Genomic DNA, 16039 nt, shown 5'->3' on the forward strand with positions numbered 1-16039 from the left:
ATCGGTTAGCCAGTTTGTTATCCAACTGGCCAAATTTCCCACTATCCCATGCCTCCTTACTTTCTGCACAAGCCTACAATGGGGAACCTTATCAAATGCCTTACTAAAATCCATGTACACTACATCCACTGCTTTACCTTCATCCACATGCTTGGTCACCTCCTCAAAGAAGTCAATAAGACTTGTAAGGCAAGACCTACCCCTCACAAATCCGTGCTGACTATCCCTAATCAAGCAGTGTCTTTCCAGATGCTCAGAAATCCTATCCCTCAGTACCCTTTCCATTACTTTGCCTACCACCGAAGTAAGACTAACTGGCCTGTAATTCCCAGGGTTATCCCTATTCCCTTTTTTGAACAGGGGCACGACATTCGCCACTCTCCAATCCTCTGGTACCACCCCTGTTGACAGCGAGGATGAAAAGATCATTGCCAACGGCTCTGCAATTTCGTTTCTTGCTTCCCATAAAATCCTTGGATATATCCCGTCAGGCCCGGGGGACTTGTCTATCCTCAAGTTTTTCAAAACGCGCAACACATCTTCCTTCCTGACAAGTATCTCCTTGAGCTTATCAGTCTGTTTCACACTGTCCTCTCCAACAATATGGCCTCTCTCGTTTGTAAATACTGAAGAAAAATACTTGTTCAAGACCTCTCCTATCTCTTCAGACTCAATACACAATCTCCCGCTACTATCCTTGATCGGACCTACCCTCGCTCTAGTCATTCTCTGAAACAACCACAAGCATTCCCCTTCAACATATATGACATTACATAGTTGCACAATATGCTGTTCTTTATAGACATGGGAGCCCAGGAATCCTATCTGACAACAGCCTTCACCCCCTGTTACACGGGTGCGATTATCGTCAGCAAAACATAATCCTATGAACCATTTCTTCTTCGAGTCACGACAGCCCTGAACTTTCCAGAGTTTATTTCAACCGACCTATCAACTAGAATCCGGTTTATGGTTTGGCTTCTTCTGGGAAAATCCAGCTCTTTGGTGTCTCGTAGCTATTCACACAGCTTTCTAGGTTTTAGACCTTTATAGCCAGCTCATACAGTATCTCCAAGGGCTCCTGTCCCCTTTTCAGGCAAACAGAAAAACTGACCTGCACCAGTTCGCCGATCTCCCTTCACTCTCCGGCTCCTCAGCTTGAAACTCTTCTTTGAGTTCTCAGCTGTCCTTTGTGACTGGCCACACGTCTTAACATAGAACATAGAACAGTACAGCACTCTTTTTAACTTCCATCTTGTTGCTACTGCTTCCAGATTAAGGGTCACCAGGTCACATGGGCCAGTTTTCTTATTATCCAAGAAAATTATGATTGATCCCTTGATCGCGCACAGTCCTTGTGCAGACAAAGTCCTGTCTTCACATTGAGGATACGCTCCACCATGTGTGGCATGAGGAACCATGAGACACTGTGGGTCAGCAGCAGCAGAACTGTATTAAATCACAATCTGTAACCTCATGGCCTGGCATATTCCCCACTCTACCATTACCACCAAGCCAGGGGATCAACAGGAGGTCACCAGGCATACCTTAAAATGAGGTGAAGCTGCAATGCAAGACAATATTGCATGCCAAATAGCATAAGCAACAAGCAATAGATTCCACAACCAATGAATCTGATCTAAGCTCTGAAGTCCTTCCACATCCAGTGTGAATGGTGTTGGACAATTAAACAACTCACTAGAAGAGGCGACTGACTCCACGAATATTCCCATCGTTGAATCCAGCACATCAGTGCAAAATGATAAGATCTGCACCGATCTTCAGCCAGAAGTGCCGAGTGGATGATCCAACTCCGGAGGTTCTCAGAATTACAGACGTCAGTCTTCAGCAAATTCGATTCATTCCATGTCAGAGCAGGAAACAGCTGAAGGCCTTGGATACTGCAAAGGCTATGGGCTCTCACAATATTCCGGCAATAGCACTGAAGAGCTATGCTCCAGAACTAGCTGCACCCCTAGCCAAGCTGTTCCAGTACAGCTAAAACATTGGTATCTACCCGGCAATGTGGAAAACTTCTAAATTATGTCCCGTACATAAAAAACAGGACAAAAACAACCCAGCTAATTAGTGTCCCATCTGTCTACTCTTGGTCATCAGTAAAGTATTGATCAACAGCACAATCTTTTTTTTTTAATTAATAAAAATTTAGAGTACCCAATTCATTTTTTCCAATTAAGGGGCAATTTAGCGTGGTCAATCCACCTAGCCTGCACATCTTTGGGTTGTGGGGGCGAAACCCACGCAAACACGGGGAGAATGTGCAAACTCCACACGGACAGTGACCCAGAGCCGGGATCGAACCTGGGACCTCGGCGCCGTGAGGCAGCAGTGCTACTCACTGCGCCACCGTGCTGCCATAATCAACAGCACAATCAAACAGCATGTCCTCAGCAATATCCTGCTCACTGATGATAAGTTTGGGTTCTGACAGGGCAACTCAGCTCCTGACCTCATTACAGCTTTGCTTCGAACATGGACAAAAGAGCTGAATTTCAGGTGAGGTGGGAGTGGCTGCCCTTGATATCAAGGCAGCATTTGACCGAGTGTGGCATCAAAGAGCCCCAGCTAAACTGGACTCAATGGGAATCGGGGAAAATTCTCCGCTGGTTGGAGTCATACCCGGCACAAAGGAAGATGGTTGTGGTGGTTGGAAGTCAATCATCTCAGCTCCAGGACATCACTGCAGGAATTCCTCAGGGTGGTTCCTAGGCCCAACCATCATCAGCTGCTTCATCAATGACCTCTCTTCCATTATTCGGTCAGTGTTTGCGGATGACTGCAAAGTGTCAACAACATTTGTGACGACTCAGATACTGAAGCGAGTCCATGTCCAACTGCAGCAGGACCTGGACAACATCCAGGCTTGGGCTGACAAGTGGAAAGTAATATTCACACCACACAAATACCAGTAAATGACCATCTCCAACAAGAGAGAATCTAACCATTGCCCCTTGACATTCAATGGCATTGTGGTCACTGAATCCCCCACAATCAATATCCTGGGGGGGTTTGCCATTGACCAGAAACTGAACTGGATCAGCCATATCTACACTGTGGCTACATGGGCAAGGCAGAGGCTAGGAATCCTGCAGCAAATAACGCACCTCCTGACTCTCCAAAGCCTGTCTGTCAGCCATCTACAAGGCACAAGTCAGGAGTGTAATAGAAAACTACCCATTTGCCTGGAAGGGTGCAGCTCTAACACTCAAGAAACCCGATACTATCCAGGACAAAGCAGCCCGCTTGATTGGCATCCAGTCCACAAACATTCCCTCCCTCCATCACTGACGCATTGTGGTAGCCGTGTGTACCATCTACAAGATGCACTGAACAAGCTCACCAAGGCTCCCTTGACAGCACCTTCTAAACCCACCGCTACAATCATCGAGAAAGACAAGAGCAAGCTGATACCTGGGAACACCAAATGGACTGCAGCGGTTGAAGAAGACGGCTCACTACTACCTTCTCAAGGGGATATTAATGCTGGCCTCGCCAGCAAGGACCAAATCCCATGAATTAATTAATTAAATAAATAAATACAGCATAAAAATTCCTCTACACCGTCACGCGGAGATTCAGCATGGGTTAAGAGTAAAGCTCCTGCTATATTATCCCATCAAATAGTTCCAAGGGAAGTAGAACCCAGGTTAGATATAGAGTAAAGCTTCCTCTGTCCTGTCAAACACTCCCAAGGCAGGAACTACACACATTATATAGCACCACCTGCAATGTTCCAATGATTTTCATTTATTTTTTTTAAAAAAATTTGAGTACCCAATAACCTTTTCCAATTAAGGGGCAATTTAGTGTGGCCAATCCACCTACCCTGCACATCTTTTGTGGGGGCGAAACCCATGCAGACACGGAGGCGAATGTGCAAACTCCACATGGACAGTGACCCAGAGCCGGGATCGAATCTGGGACCTCGGCGCCGTGAGGCAGCAGTGCTAACCCACTTTGCCGCCGTGCTGCCCATTCAATATTCCAACGATAACTGCGAGAGCAGGTTATATTAAAAAATTCACTGAGAGTTTGATCCCTGTAACAAATTGCAAATATGTATTTTTCTGTATTTCTGTGGATGTGAAGGAGGAGCAGAATTTGATAGTGAATATTTTTGGTTTGTGAAATTAGAAAACTGATGTCAGCGAATTCAATGTCTATCAGATTTAAACAGTAAATTTTATTCAACCCTTCTGAAGTTAAATGTTAAATTGAGCAGCATTCATTGAGGTGATTTATCCACATACTTGATTCACTTATTGGGGATAATATGTTATTGCTGCTTCACTTTCAGAACATTCAAAGAAGGAATGGGAAAGAGGTGAAACAGAATTGTTTCTGAATAGCATCCGAGGAAAGTGTAGTCATTCATTTAGACCCGTTCCCACTGTATGAGGTAGATTTAGTGTTCCTGACGTGGATCCTGCCCACCGTTTGGCGGGAGACCCACGTCACTTCAGTGGATGAGGTCTGACTGAATTGTGCCTCTCAAGCATTTATGTGGGCAACATTGGGCCTCCCTGGGGGCTCGGGGCCCATTGGTGGGGGAACTCCCAGCCGCTTGGAGTCATCAGAGACCGGGCACTCTGCAGTACAGACAGCGCCACCAGGAGCGGTAGCCATTTCCACAATGGGTACAACTGATTCCCATTCGGTCTGTAGTGGGAATGAGTTGATGTGGGGAGCCTACCGTCTGGTAACTTAGGCTCATTAAAGAGTCACTTTGAAGTCCCTGCTACTATTGTGAGGCCTTCTCCTGAGATCATCGTGGGATCCCTGGAGAGAGTCAAGTAGGTCAGCTTGGTGTTTACAGTGTGGGGGGTGGGGATGGGGAGGTGAGACACAAGGGCGAGTACCTCCCCCCCCCCCCCATTCCCAATGCCATTCACCTTGATCAGGCACAAAAGTGCCTTGGAATGAGGGCCCCCCAGACGGGAAGCTGCTGAGGGGGTCTTTGAGAGACACTGGAAACCCACGCAAGTTTGGGAGAATCTCTGAACCATTAAATCCCAGTGGACCCGGGTATAATGACTTCAAAGTGACTCTTTAATGAGCCTAATTTACCAGACGGTAGGCTCCCCGCATCAACTCATTCCCACTACAGACCGAATGGGAATCAGTTGTACCCATTGTGGAAATGGTATGCACTGCCTCGCCTGCGTTTATGCAGGTCAGTGCGCCACCCAAAGTCCTCACCAGTGCGCTCCATTAAATCCAGATCCATAGTTCCCATCACTCAAAACCATCTGTAAAACAGGTAGTTTTTATATCGAAAGACCATAAGAAGCAGGATCAGGAATGGGCCATTTGGCCCCTCAGGGCGGCTCCACCTTTCAACACTATTGTTTCTGATCTCGTACATTAACCCCACCCTCCTTCGCCATCCTGCATATCCCTTAATTCTCTTAGTACCCAAAAAGCTATTAACGTCTGTCTTGGATACGCTCAATGGCTGAACATAGACATAGTAGTTGCTGTACTCATAGAATTTACAGTGCAGAAGGAGGCCATTCAGCCCATCAAGTCTGCACCGGCTCTTGGAAAGAGCACCCTACCCAAGCCCACACCTCCACCCTATCCCTATAACCCAGTAACCCCATCCAACACTAAGGGCAATTTTGGACACTAAGGGCAATTAAGCATAACCAATCCACCTAACCTGCACATCTTTGGACTGGGGGAGGAAACCGGAGCACCCGGAGGAAACCTGCGCACACACGGGGAGAACATGCAGACTCCACGTAGACAGTGACCCAAGCCGGGAATCGAACCTGGAGCCCTGGAGCTGTGAAGCAATTATGCTAACCACTATGCTACTGGTTGAGAATTCCAAGCATTCACAATCCTTTGTGCGAAGAAATATCTCATCTCAAGGCAGCATGATGGCACAGTGGTTAGCCCTGCTGCCACACGGCGTCGAGGTCCCAGGTTCGATCCCGGCTCTGGGTCACTGCCCGTGTGGTGTTTGCCCATTCTCCCCGTGTCTGCGTGCGTTTCGCCCCCACAACCTGAATGATCTGTTGAGCTGCTCGCAGAAAAATACTTTTCACTGTACCTCAGTACACTTGACAATAAACAAATCCAATCCAATCCAATGTGCAGGCTAGGTGGATTGGCCGTGCTAAATTGCCCCGTAATTGGAAAAAATGAACTGGGTACTCTAAATATATATATATATAAAAAGGAAATATCTAATTCTGCGCAATCAGGAGAAAGTTCCAGTTGAACTGGAAGCCATCGGCTACGATAATGGAATGTGTGCTATTTGTTTTGCACGGTAGCCGTCAGTCGAACGGTATTTTTCATTCATTTTTGGAAAAATGCACCTGACTTTGACCCTGCAGCCCACCTTTCATCCAAGTGTATAAATCGGAGCAGCGAGTAACAGGCACCAGGAGTTGAAATCAGGGGCGTGCTTGTGATTTTACAAACGCCGGGAGAGTGAACATTGGGTTCTGAAACCGAGCTGCCTTCAATCGAGCATTTCTTTGAATGGCTCTGACATGGCTATGTGGGGGGGGGGGGGGGGGGGGGGGGTTACTCCTGCGGTACACTCGGTGGCGTAACTGAGTGAGGAGAGCCGGATAGATCAGACGAGGGGGACTTTCCTGTGCACCATTGTACAAATAACATTGGACAAATTTACGAACATCTGTTTGTAAATGACAAACGGCAAACACTGGAAAGTGGAACCGAGGGGCCAAAGTGCTGGATAAGCCAGTTACGCTGATTTCACACCAGCCTGCAAGTTCTGCCAACTGGCTTCAGTCGCTTGAGCTGCATTGCAAATAAAGACGTCTTTGTAGCCGGCTCCCACTGCAGCAGTCGTCCGTTCTCCCTCCCCCCCCCCCCCCCAACCCCGGACAATCCGCTAAACCAAAATATTTAAAAAACGGCATCTGAGTGACCATCTTGTGTCTGCCTCGTTGCAAACAGATGTTCAGCTGCTGTTTATTATGAGGGTTTGCTTCTCCGGTGAAGATCTAGGAGTGCGTTTATTTTGTCACAGTGTTGTTTCTCGGAGCCCTGCTGTTCCCGCAGCTCCGACTCACGTTTTGTTCTCCAGATCCCTGGGATGTTTCTATCTGTCTTGAATTTTTTGATTAGTTTTTAAATACTTTGAAGTCTTTATCTTGACGCGAGCAATTTAATAAATACTTATGCCCCAGGAACAGCTAATTTTAAAAATGTTTCATACAGCTAACCCCAATACAACACTAATGATGTCAAACAGTGAAGGAAACCAGAATTTCCAGCGTGTTTTTCTTGATAAACCAAACTCCTGCGCTATACACCGTGGCAATACTGTTGAATGGGACTATGGGCTAGATGTCTAGTAGATTATGGAAGAAAGCTGTGTAAACAGTCATCTCTCTGGGGGAATGACATGAATAACTTGTACTGTTGGAGTGAAGGGTATCTGGGAATATTGCAAAATATGTAGTGCATGGTGCTGAATTAATAAAAACGCTTCAAATGCTCAACAGCCTTATGAGCATCTGGTAAAGGTTTGTCTGTAATAATTATAACGCGTATCAATAATACATGCATTTTTCTAATTTGTATGTAAATATTAGGGCGTTTTGTACAAGTGCTGCAATCAATCTGAAGTTTTATTTCTTCACTAGGTGCGAATTGACAGCGGCATTCAAGAAGGGAGCGACATCAGTATATATTATGATCCTATGATATCAAAAGTTAGTACATTTTTACTGCTGTATTTTTTTTTTAATGAGTGTATTTTGTTTAAGAATGGGTGCCGTGTCTCTTTCAGCACTGTGTCTCTTACAAGGTGCCTTCAAAGATGGCTGTCGATACCACCTTGCTATCCGAATGAGAGAATCACCCGAGTGCTCTTCATTATATTTTCTGCAGAGATCAGCCAGACACAGAACATACAGTGCAGAAGGAGGCCATTCGGCCCATCGAGTCTGCACCCACTTAAGCCCTCACTTCCACCCTATCCCCTATAACCCAATAATCCCTCCTAACCGTTTTGGTCACTAAGGGCAATTTATCATGGCCAATCCACCGAACCTGTACATCTTTGGACAAAGTCATTTAAAATGAAATCGGAAATATCAAGCCGCCTTAATTCCAGTGTACCAGGAATGTGGCAAATTATCTTCCAAATAAGCTTTGCCAATACATTTCCAACAAAAGCATTTTGTCGCTCTATTGACAAGTGCAATTAAATTCACTGTGAGGTTGCAATGATGTCACAGAGTAGGGCAGTATAGCTGTGCAGGCAGCGAACGGAGCTCCCCTGTAACGAGGCATTTGTTCCAAAACTACACCAGGTAACTTGGCCCTCATCCACCGATCTGATTCATTGGCATGCAATGGCAGCTTAAAATGATTCTGTCTTTATGATCCTGGCCTGTGTTTGAAACTAAAAGAGGGCGGCACGGTGGCACAGTGGTTATCACTGCAGCCTCACAGCGCCGAGGTCCCAGGTTCGATCCCGGCTCTGGGTCACTGTCCGTGTGGAGTTTGCACATTCTCCCCGTGTCTGCGTGGGTTTCGGCCCCACAACCCAAAGATGTGCAGATAGGTGGATTGGCCACGCTAAATTGCCCCTTAATTGGAAAAAATGAATTGGGTACTCTAAATTTATTTTTAAAAAGGAGAATGCTTGCTAATATATAAAAATTAGGTTCCTGGAATTCTGAGGTGCGATTCCCACTACTTCATTGGAGGGGGGGGGGGTGAACTGAACCCAATGGAGGGGGGGGGGGGGTGAACCCCCGCCGGTGAACCTCCTGAATCAAAGGGCTGAATGTAAGAGGGCACCTAAAATCCTGCTTTCTGCCGGTCCCCGCCTCAACCACAGTTTCATCAGCAGTGGTGGGGGGGGCGGTGTTGGATGGCCTGCCACTGAGTCAATTTGGGCCTTCAAGTGGGTAATTAATTTCCATTCAGGGGCCTCATCCTGCCAGGCTGGGATTTAACCGGTAGCGTAAGAGGCCCACGTCAATTATCCAGTTTGATAGTTTACCCAGCATGCAGTGGTGGTGTGCAGGGGGAAGGGGTGTCCCTTCTTAATGAACTTCCTCGGCCTATATCACCCCTCCCCAAGTTTATCTTCTCCTCGTATGTTGCACTCACCCCTCCACCAATGCCCGCCGAGCTTGACACTCGGAGAGACCGCTCTACGGCACTCTGTAAAATCCAGTCTAGAGTTACCACCGAACTCGGGCCGACACTGACACAATTTGAAACCATTATAAAAGTAGGTAAGGGGGCGGCACGGTGGCACAGTGGTTAGCACTGTCGCCTCATGCCGCTGAGGTCCCAGGTTCGATCCCAGCTCTGGGGCACTGTCCGTGTGGAGTTTGTACATTCTCCCTGTGTTTGCGTGGGTTTCGCCCCCACAACCCAAAGGTGTGCAGGGTAGGTGGATTGGCCAGGCTAAATTGCCCCTTAATTGGAAAAAATTAATTGGGTACTCTAAGTTTGTAAAAAAGAAAAGAAATGAAAAGGAGGTATACAATGCCACACTTAATGTCAGACATTGCTTTGTTTCAAGATTCTCAAGTGGAATAGGAAGTTGATAAACTCGACTCTTCCAAATGTGCAGAGTATCAATTGAATAACTTATAGTTGGATAACTTTGTTCAACTTTTGGTTCCTCACTAACGACATGTACTTTCATCTTATTTAAAACTATTTGTTCTCTTCCATTTTAGTTGGTTACGTATGGAGCGACTCGTGCAGAAGCGTTAGAGAGAATGCAAGAAGCACTAGACAATTACGTAATTCGAGGTAACGAGTGGAAACCTGGCATGTCCTGAAAGGGAGTGAAACAGCATGAAAACATAGTAATTAAGCCAAATTCAATAAATATTTCATACCAAGTCTTATTTAAAACAATGTGTTATGAAAATCTGAAACTGATTCAAAAGAGGTGATTTGTGTGTGCTGAACTCCCAATTATCTGAGGGCCTATTCTTTCTTGTGACCTGTTTAGCTGTGTATTTAGATGCACTACTGAATTAACTTTAAAGTTTTTCTGTGGGATGATTCTTTTGCTCACGTGATATCTCAATGTATGTGATAAATTTAGCACTCTTGTTTTTTTTAACAAGTACGAATACTTGCCTAAATTTAGCTGACATTCCAGAGTTTCTCATTTAAAACATTCTGGGCTGGATTCTCCGCAGCCGCGCGCTGAAATCGCGTTTGCCGCGGGGTCGGAGCAGCGATCTTTACGCGGAAATCGTAGCTGGCGCCGCTCCCACGGGTCCCCAGAGAACCGCTCGCGCGCTGGTTATGCAGCGCGGCTGGGGGGGCCAAGTACAGATTCTCCGGGCAAAACTGGCCAAGTTCCTGACGGCGTGGTTCTAACCACATATGGCCTGTCCGCTGGCTGAGTCTGCCATTGCGTTCGGCGAGGCCGCTCCAGACCGCCGCCGTGCGCATGCGCGTATTCCCGACCGGAGGTGCGGGGGCCCATATCCGTAGGCAGAGCTGCGAGAAGCTGTCCGGCGCCCTGCCAGCCCCCTGCAGGTAGGGGAATACCTCTTGACTTTATAAAGGACAGTCGAGGGAAACGCCAGCGTTTTCACGTTGGCGTGGGGACATAGCCCCATTTTTGGAGAATCCAGCCCTCTATTTTTAAAAATAAATTTAGAGTTCCCAATTATTTTTTGTTCCAATTAAGGGGCAGTTTAGCGTGGCCAATCCAGATAACCTGTATATTTTTTTGGGTTGTGGGGGTGTGATCCACGCAGCCACGGGGAGAATGTGCAAACTCCTCACGGACAGTGATCCGGGGCCAGGGGATCGCAAAACCTTCTCTTTTATTGAAAATTAGGGATAGGGGAAACATTTTGTAACTTCTTAAAGTTTGCAGCAAGAATTTCAAGGAGTGGGGAGTGAATGTTTTGACGGAGTTTTTGAAAATGACCATTTTTGCATTGGTAATAAATGAAAAAATTTCAGGCAATGGGCAGATTTGATGATGTAAGTATGCTGGCCCTCAATTTACCTTTTCGACAAGTAATTCATAATTCCTCTGCACTGACTGTTTTGTTCAGTACATTACCGGCTTTTTAAAGGAGCATTGTGTTATGGCTGCATCCCAATCGACTCGCTTTGCAAAGAGACAATAGAAGCAAGACATTGGAAGAGAGGTTGACCTGAACTCATGTTAAATGCATCGGCTGTTCGAGGCTGCTCAAAGTCTACGCTGCCTCCTGTAATAATATTTATTATTGTCACAAGTAGGCTTACAGTAACACTGCAGTGAGGTTCCTGCGAAAAGCCCCTAGTCGTCACATTCTGGCGCCTGTTCGAAAACACAGAGGGAGAATTCAGAATGTCCAATTCACCTAACAACGCGTCGTCCAGGTTTGTGGGAGGAAACTGGAGCATCCAGAGGAAACCCATGCAGACACGGGAAGAATGCGCAGACTCCCCACAGACAGTGACCCAAGACGGAAACAAACCATGGTCCCTGGTGCTGTGAAGCAACAGTGCTAACCACTGTGCTATCGTGCCGCCCCCTTGGTGTTAACAGTGCCAGAAACTGATTGAGGCTTCGTGCAACTCTCGTCAGCCATTGACACGGTTAAGCATTACAGGAGGCAATTTGTAAAATGTATTTATAGATCTTTAACACAATAATTCTCCCAGGAGAGTTATCAGACAAAGTTTGACAACAAACCACAAAAGGAGACATTTGCACTGAACCAAAAGCTTGGATGAAGAGGTAGATTTTATTTAAGGAATGTCCTAAAGGAGGAGAGAGAGAGATAGAGAGACAGAGCCATGGTTAAGCAGTGAATTCCTGAGCTTGAGGTAGAGGCAATTGAAGTCCCAGTCACTGCTGTGGGAGCAAAGGGAATCAGGGATGCAAAAGAAGCCAGAACTGGAGGAGCACAGAGATCATAGAAGGTTATTAGTGTGGAGGAGGTCACCGGGATAGGAAGGGGTGAGGCCATGATGGGATTTGAAAACCAGGACGACAATTTTGAAATACGTGGTGTTGTCAGTTCGAGAGCCAATTCAAGTCGGAGAGCACTGGAATGTTGGGTGAACGGAACATGGTGCACGTTAAGATACCGGGCAGCAGAGCTTTCGACTAGCTTAAGTTTATAGAGGGTGGGAAATGGGAGGTCGGCCAGGAGAGCATTCGAATGGTCAGTTCCGGAGACGTGGATAAGGATTGCTGCAGCCGATGTGCTGAGCTCAGGAGCTTTCTTATGTAGTCTCGCGAAAAACCCATCGCTTTGTCCTTCCTGCTTAATCATAGACATCAATGCCTGTCGTCCATTAAACATATTTACAAGCAAAAAGCCCTGTGTGTTTGGAGAACAGACCGTCTCCCTGAGCAATCTGTCATTGTCCAGATTGCGAATCTGTGCACAAAAACTTTGAAGGGTTCCATGGAACCAATTTGTAAAAGTTTATGTAACATGCAGTCAAATTTTCCCAATCCCGGCTCACTTTACTATAAAAGCTGTAAGTGAACAATAAATGTTATAAGAACAATAAATACTATAATAATGAGAGAAAAAAATTGCGAGTCAATAAGATGGACAAATCCAGAAGACAATTAGCCAAACAGTGAAGAGACAACAGGATTTATCAAACCAATACCCAGTTCAGTCACTGAAACAACTTGAAGCCCATCCTCGGTAAAATGTACACAATATTGCAGTTAGTAACAGATAACAGTTTCTAGCTGTGTCATTGAAAAGTAATATAAAATCAATATCAAAGTGTCAAAAGATGTGATCTTATTGACTGTCTTATTACCAGCTCCTCTATACTGAGCATTGGATATTTCCTCTTTCAAAAAGGAACAATAATGTTTTTCTTTCCAAGCTGATATATTCATGTCTTAGCTTTTCGATATACTAGCACAAAACCAACTGAGTTAAGTTTTACTGCTGCAGTGGTTTTTCAGTAGATAACTTGGATTTTTTCTTTTAAATTGCTCGACAAATTGGTATTGACCTGGTATTTGGAGAAGTGTATAGGTGTTGTCTGATGTTCAATACATTGTTTGCACCAGATTTCCTTCATAATAATCTTTATTACTGTCACAAGTAGGCTTACACTGCAGTGCAGTTACTGTGAAAAGCCCCCATTCGCCACACTCCAGCGCCTGTTCAGGTACACAGAGGGAGAATTCAGAATGTCCAATTCACCTAACAAGCACATCTTTGGGGATTTGTGGGAGGAAACCGGAGCACCCGGAGGAAACCCACGCAGACACGGGGAGAACGTGCAGACTCCGTGCAGACAGTGACCCAAGCCAGGAATCAAACCCGGGTCCCTGGCGCTGTGAAGCAACAGTGTTAACCATTGTGCTACCGTGCTAAGACAGTGACTATACCTCAATAGCAGTGCATTAGTGTAAAGCACTTTGGGTTGTTCTGATGTTGGGAAAGGTGTTACAGAAATGCCAATCTTTCTTTTTTAATAAAAATTTTAAGTGCCCTATTCTTTTTTTCCCCAATTAAGGGGCAATTTAGCGTGGCCAATCCACCTACCCTGCACATTATTTTGGGTTGTGGGGGTGAGACCCACGCAGACACGGGGAGAATGTGCAAACTCCACACAGACAGTGACCCGGGACCGGGATTGAAGCCCTATGCAGCAATAATCTGAATCACAGTCTTGATAATTCTATTCTTGAGATCTCCACTCATTCCTTTGCTGAGCAAACCTTTACATTTGGAGGATGCATTCTTTACCATTGCTTTTGTAGCTCTGATTTCTTCATGGCACAAGATGTTTCCCGGCTACTTAAATTGTGAAACCTGCTCCAGCATTTTGACCGTTTACCGTGACCTTTACTTTCCCACCAATATGTATGTGTGGGTATTTCATGAAGTTTGTACATCTATATCAACGTAACTTCATCGCTGAGACTGGGATTTGATTAATTTGATTTTACTTTATTGTCACATGAACCCAGTACAACAAAAAGTATTTTTCTGCGGCCAAGGAAACGTACACAGTAGACAAAAAGTATAGTAGATAGTTACAGTGAATGCAAAAAAGTACACAGTACTTCGACAAATAAGTAATTGGCTACAGCATAGAACAAGGGCCAAAGAAAGCAAATACAACATCAGCAAGAGCAGCAGAGGGCTGAATAGTGTCTTACAGGGAGCAGATCAGTCCGAGGGAGAGTCATTGAGGAGACTTGTAGCTGTGGGGAAGAAGCTGTTCCTGTCTGGATGTGTGGGTCTTCAGACTTCTGTACCTTCTGCCTGATGGAAGGGTCTGGAAGAAGGCAATGCCTGGGTGGGAGGGGTCTCTGATAATGTTGTCTGCCTTCCTGAGGCAGTGGGAGGTGTAGACAGATTCAATGGGAGGGATTTTTGAATTGCTTCCCTCAATTTTGAATGGATGGAAAGGAGTTCCAGTGAAAATCTGCCAGATTGCTCACCATTCGCTGAATCAATTGGTATTAAATAGCTGTTGATATTTGTCATGGGAAATCATGCGGCAATGATTTCTGCCACCAGGTGTGTGGTGTTGTCTATTTAGTTGCTTTAAAATTGAGGAGTCTTATCTCGAGCATTGAGAGAGAGAGAGCCAGACCGAGGTAGCAGAGAGAGATTCAGTACGATTCATTAAAACAAAAACACCATTAAGATTGAGGTTTACATTGCATTTAGCAAAGCAGATGCGGCTATTTTCTACCAATTTAGGAAGACGATTGGCATCTAAATACATTCTTCCCATTCACTGTTTAATGTTGTCAAATAAGTTATCAGGTTTATCCAATTTTTAATTGATTTTTGTATTGAAACTTTAATACATGTAAATTCCTTCCTACACTTTGCAAATCTATTGACAGAACACTGATACTCATTTTGCAGTTTCACGTTACCACCCTATTTACTTCCTAATAATACAACAAAATACACATTGATAGGAACAGGGCAGCACGGTGGCGCAGTGGTTAGCACTGGGTCTATGGCGCTGAGGACCCAGGTTTGAATCCCGGCCCTGAGTCACTGAACGTGTGGAGTTTGCACATTCTCCCCGTGTCTCCGTGGGATTCATCCGCACAACACAAAAAGATGTGCTGGTTAGGTGGGCTGGCTACATCTTTTTATTAAAACAGTAAAAAATATATCCAAGGCCAAACGGTACACACACTAATTTTGTGTTGGAGAAACAGGGTACCCTCCCCTCAGTACCAATGTACGGGGAGGATGGGTAGGATACTCTGATTATTAAAACAGTTCACAATACAGTTGTACAAAAATCTAACAGTACAAGCACTAAACTTTGTGCTGGACAGACCAGATACCCTCGCCTCTATATCAACCATATCTTTTTATTAAAATAGTAAAAACTAAATTGCCCTTTAATTGGAAAATAAAATAATTGGGTATATGAAATTTTTAAAAATAATAATTAATTAAACATTGATAGAAACACAAAATGCTGGAAATACTAGGCTGAATAGGAAAGATTATTTTTTCCATTTGAACTGCCTCGGAAAATATGATATGAACAGAGGTTATAAGGAGAAATATGACCGGTTTGGATAAGGTAGACGAGGAAACGTTGTCCCCGTTAGCTGATGGCAGAAGGACTAGGGAACACAGATTTAAGGGTAGGGTTTGGTCAAGAGATCCAGGGGAATGTGGGTGGGGAAGCGAGTGGTAATGACATGGAACCCGCTGCTTAAGAAGGTGGTGGATGACAGTGTCTCATCAATTACATTGCTAGGTTTAAGAAACAGGTGGTGGGTATTAATTGTCTTGAAACAAATAAATGGAGAACAGTCAAAAGGGTATAAAGAGAGGACAGCTGGAAGCTATCCCAATCCAGTTCAAAAAATGTCATCAACCTGAACCGTTGTTAGGAAAGAGTTAATGTCTCCCTCGTACTTAAGTTAGAATTGGGGTTTGAATGGGTTAATAGATTGCATTGATATATAAAGGGGATACAGGTGGCACTTTTTTGTTGTGGAGAAATGATTACTGAAGGATATAAACTTGGAGTCGAAGAAGGCATGGCTTGCTTCCTAGTTCTTATT

At 45.1% G+C, this 16039-nt stretch overlaps 1 protein-coding gene across 5 annotated transcripts in view; it reads left to right on the plus strand.

Annotated features, from left to right (window-relative positions):
• pcca (propionyl-CoA carboxylase subunit alpha) overlaps positions 1 to 16039 on the plus strand; it is a 399162-nt gene that overhangs the window by 183441 nt on the left and 199682 nt on the right. For all 5 annotated transcript variants that reach the window (XM_038817962.1, XM_038817964.1, XM_038817963.1 and 2 more), the window contains 2 exons: positions 7653 to 7721; positions 9714 to 9789. In XM_038817962.1, the coding sequence (XP_038673890.1) occupies positions 7653 to 7721; positions 9714 to 9789 (145 nt within the window). The remainder of the gene's footprint in view (positions 1 to 7652; positions 7722 to 9713; positions 9790 to 16039) is intronic.

The sequence above is a fragment of the Scyliorhinus canicula genome, chromosome 14, assembly GCF_902713615.1.
Source record: "Scyliorhinus canicula chromosome 14, sScyCan1.1, whole genome shotgun sequence".
Lineage (NCBI taxonomy): Eukaryota > Metazoa > Chordata > Chondrichthyes > Carcharhiniformes > Scyliorhinidae > Scyliorhinus > Scyliorhinus canicula.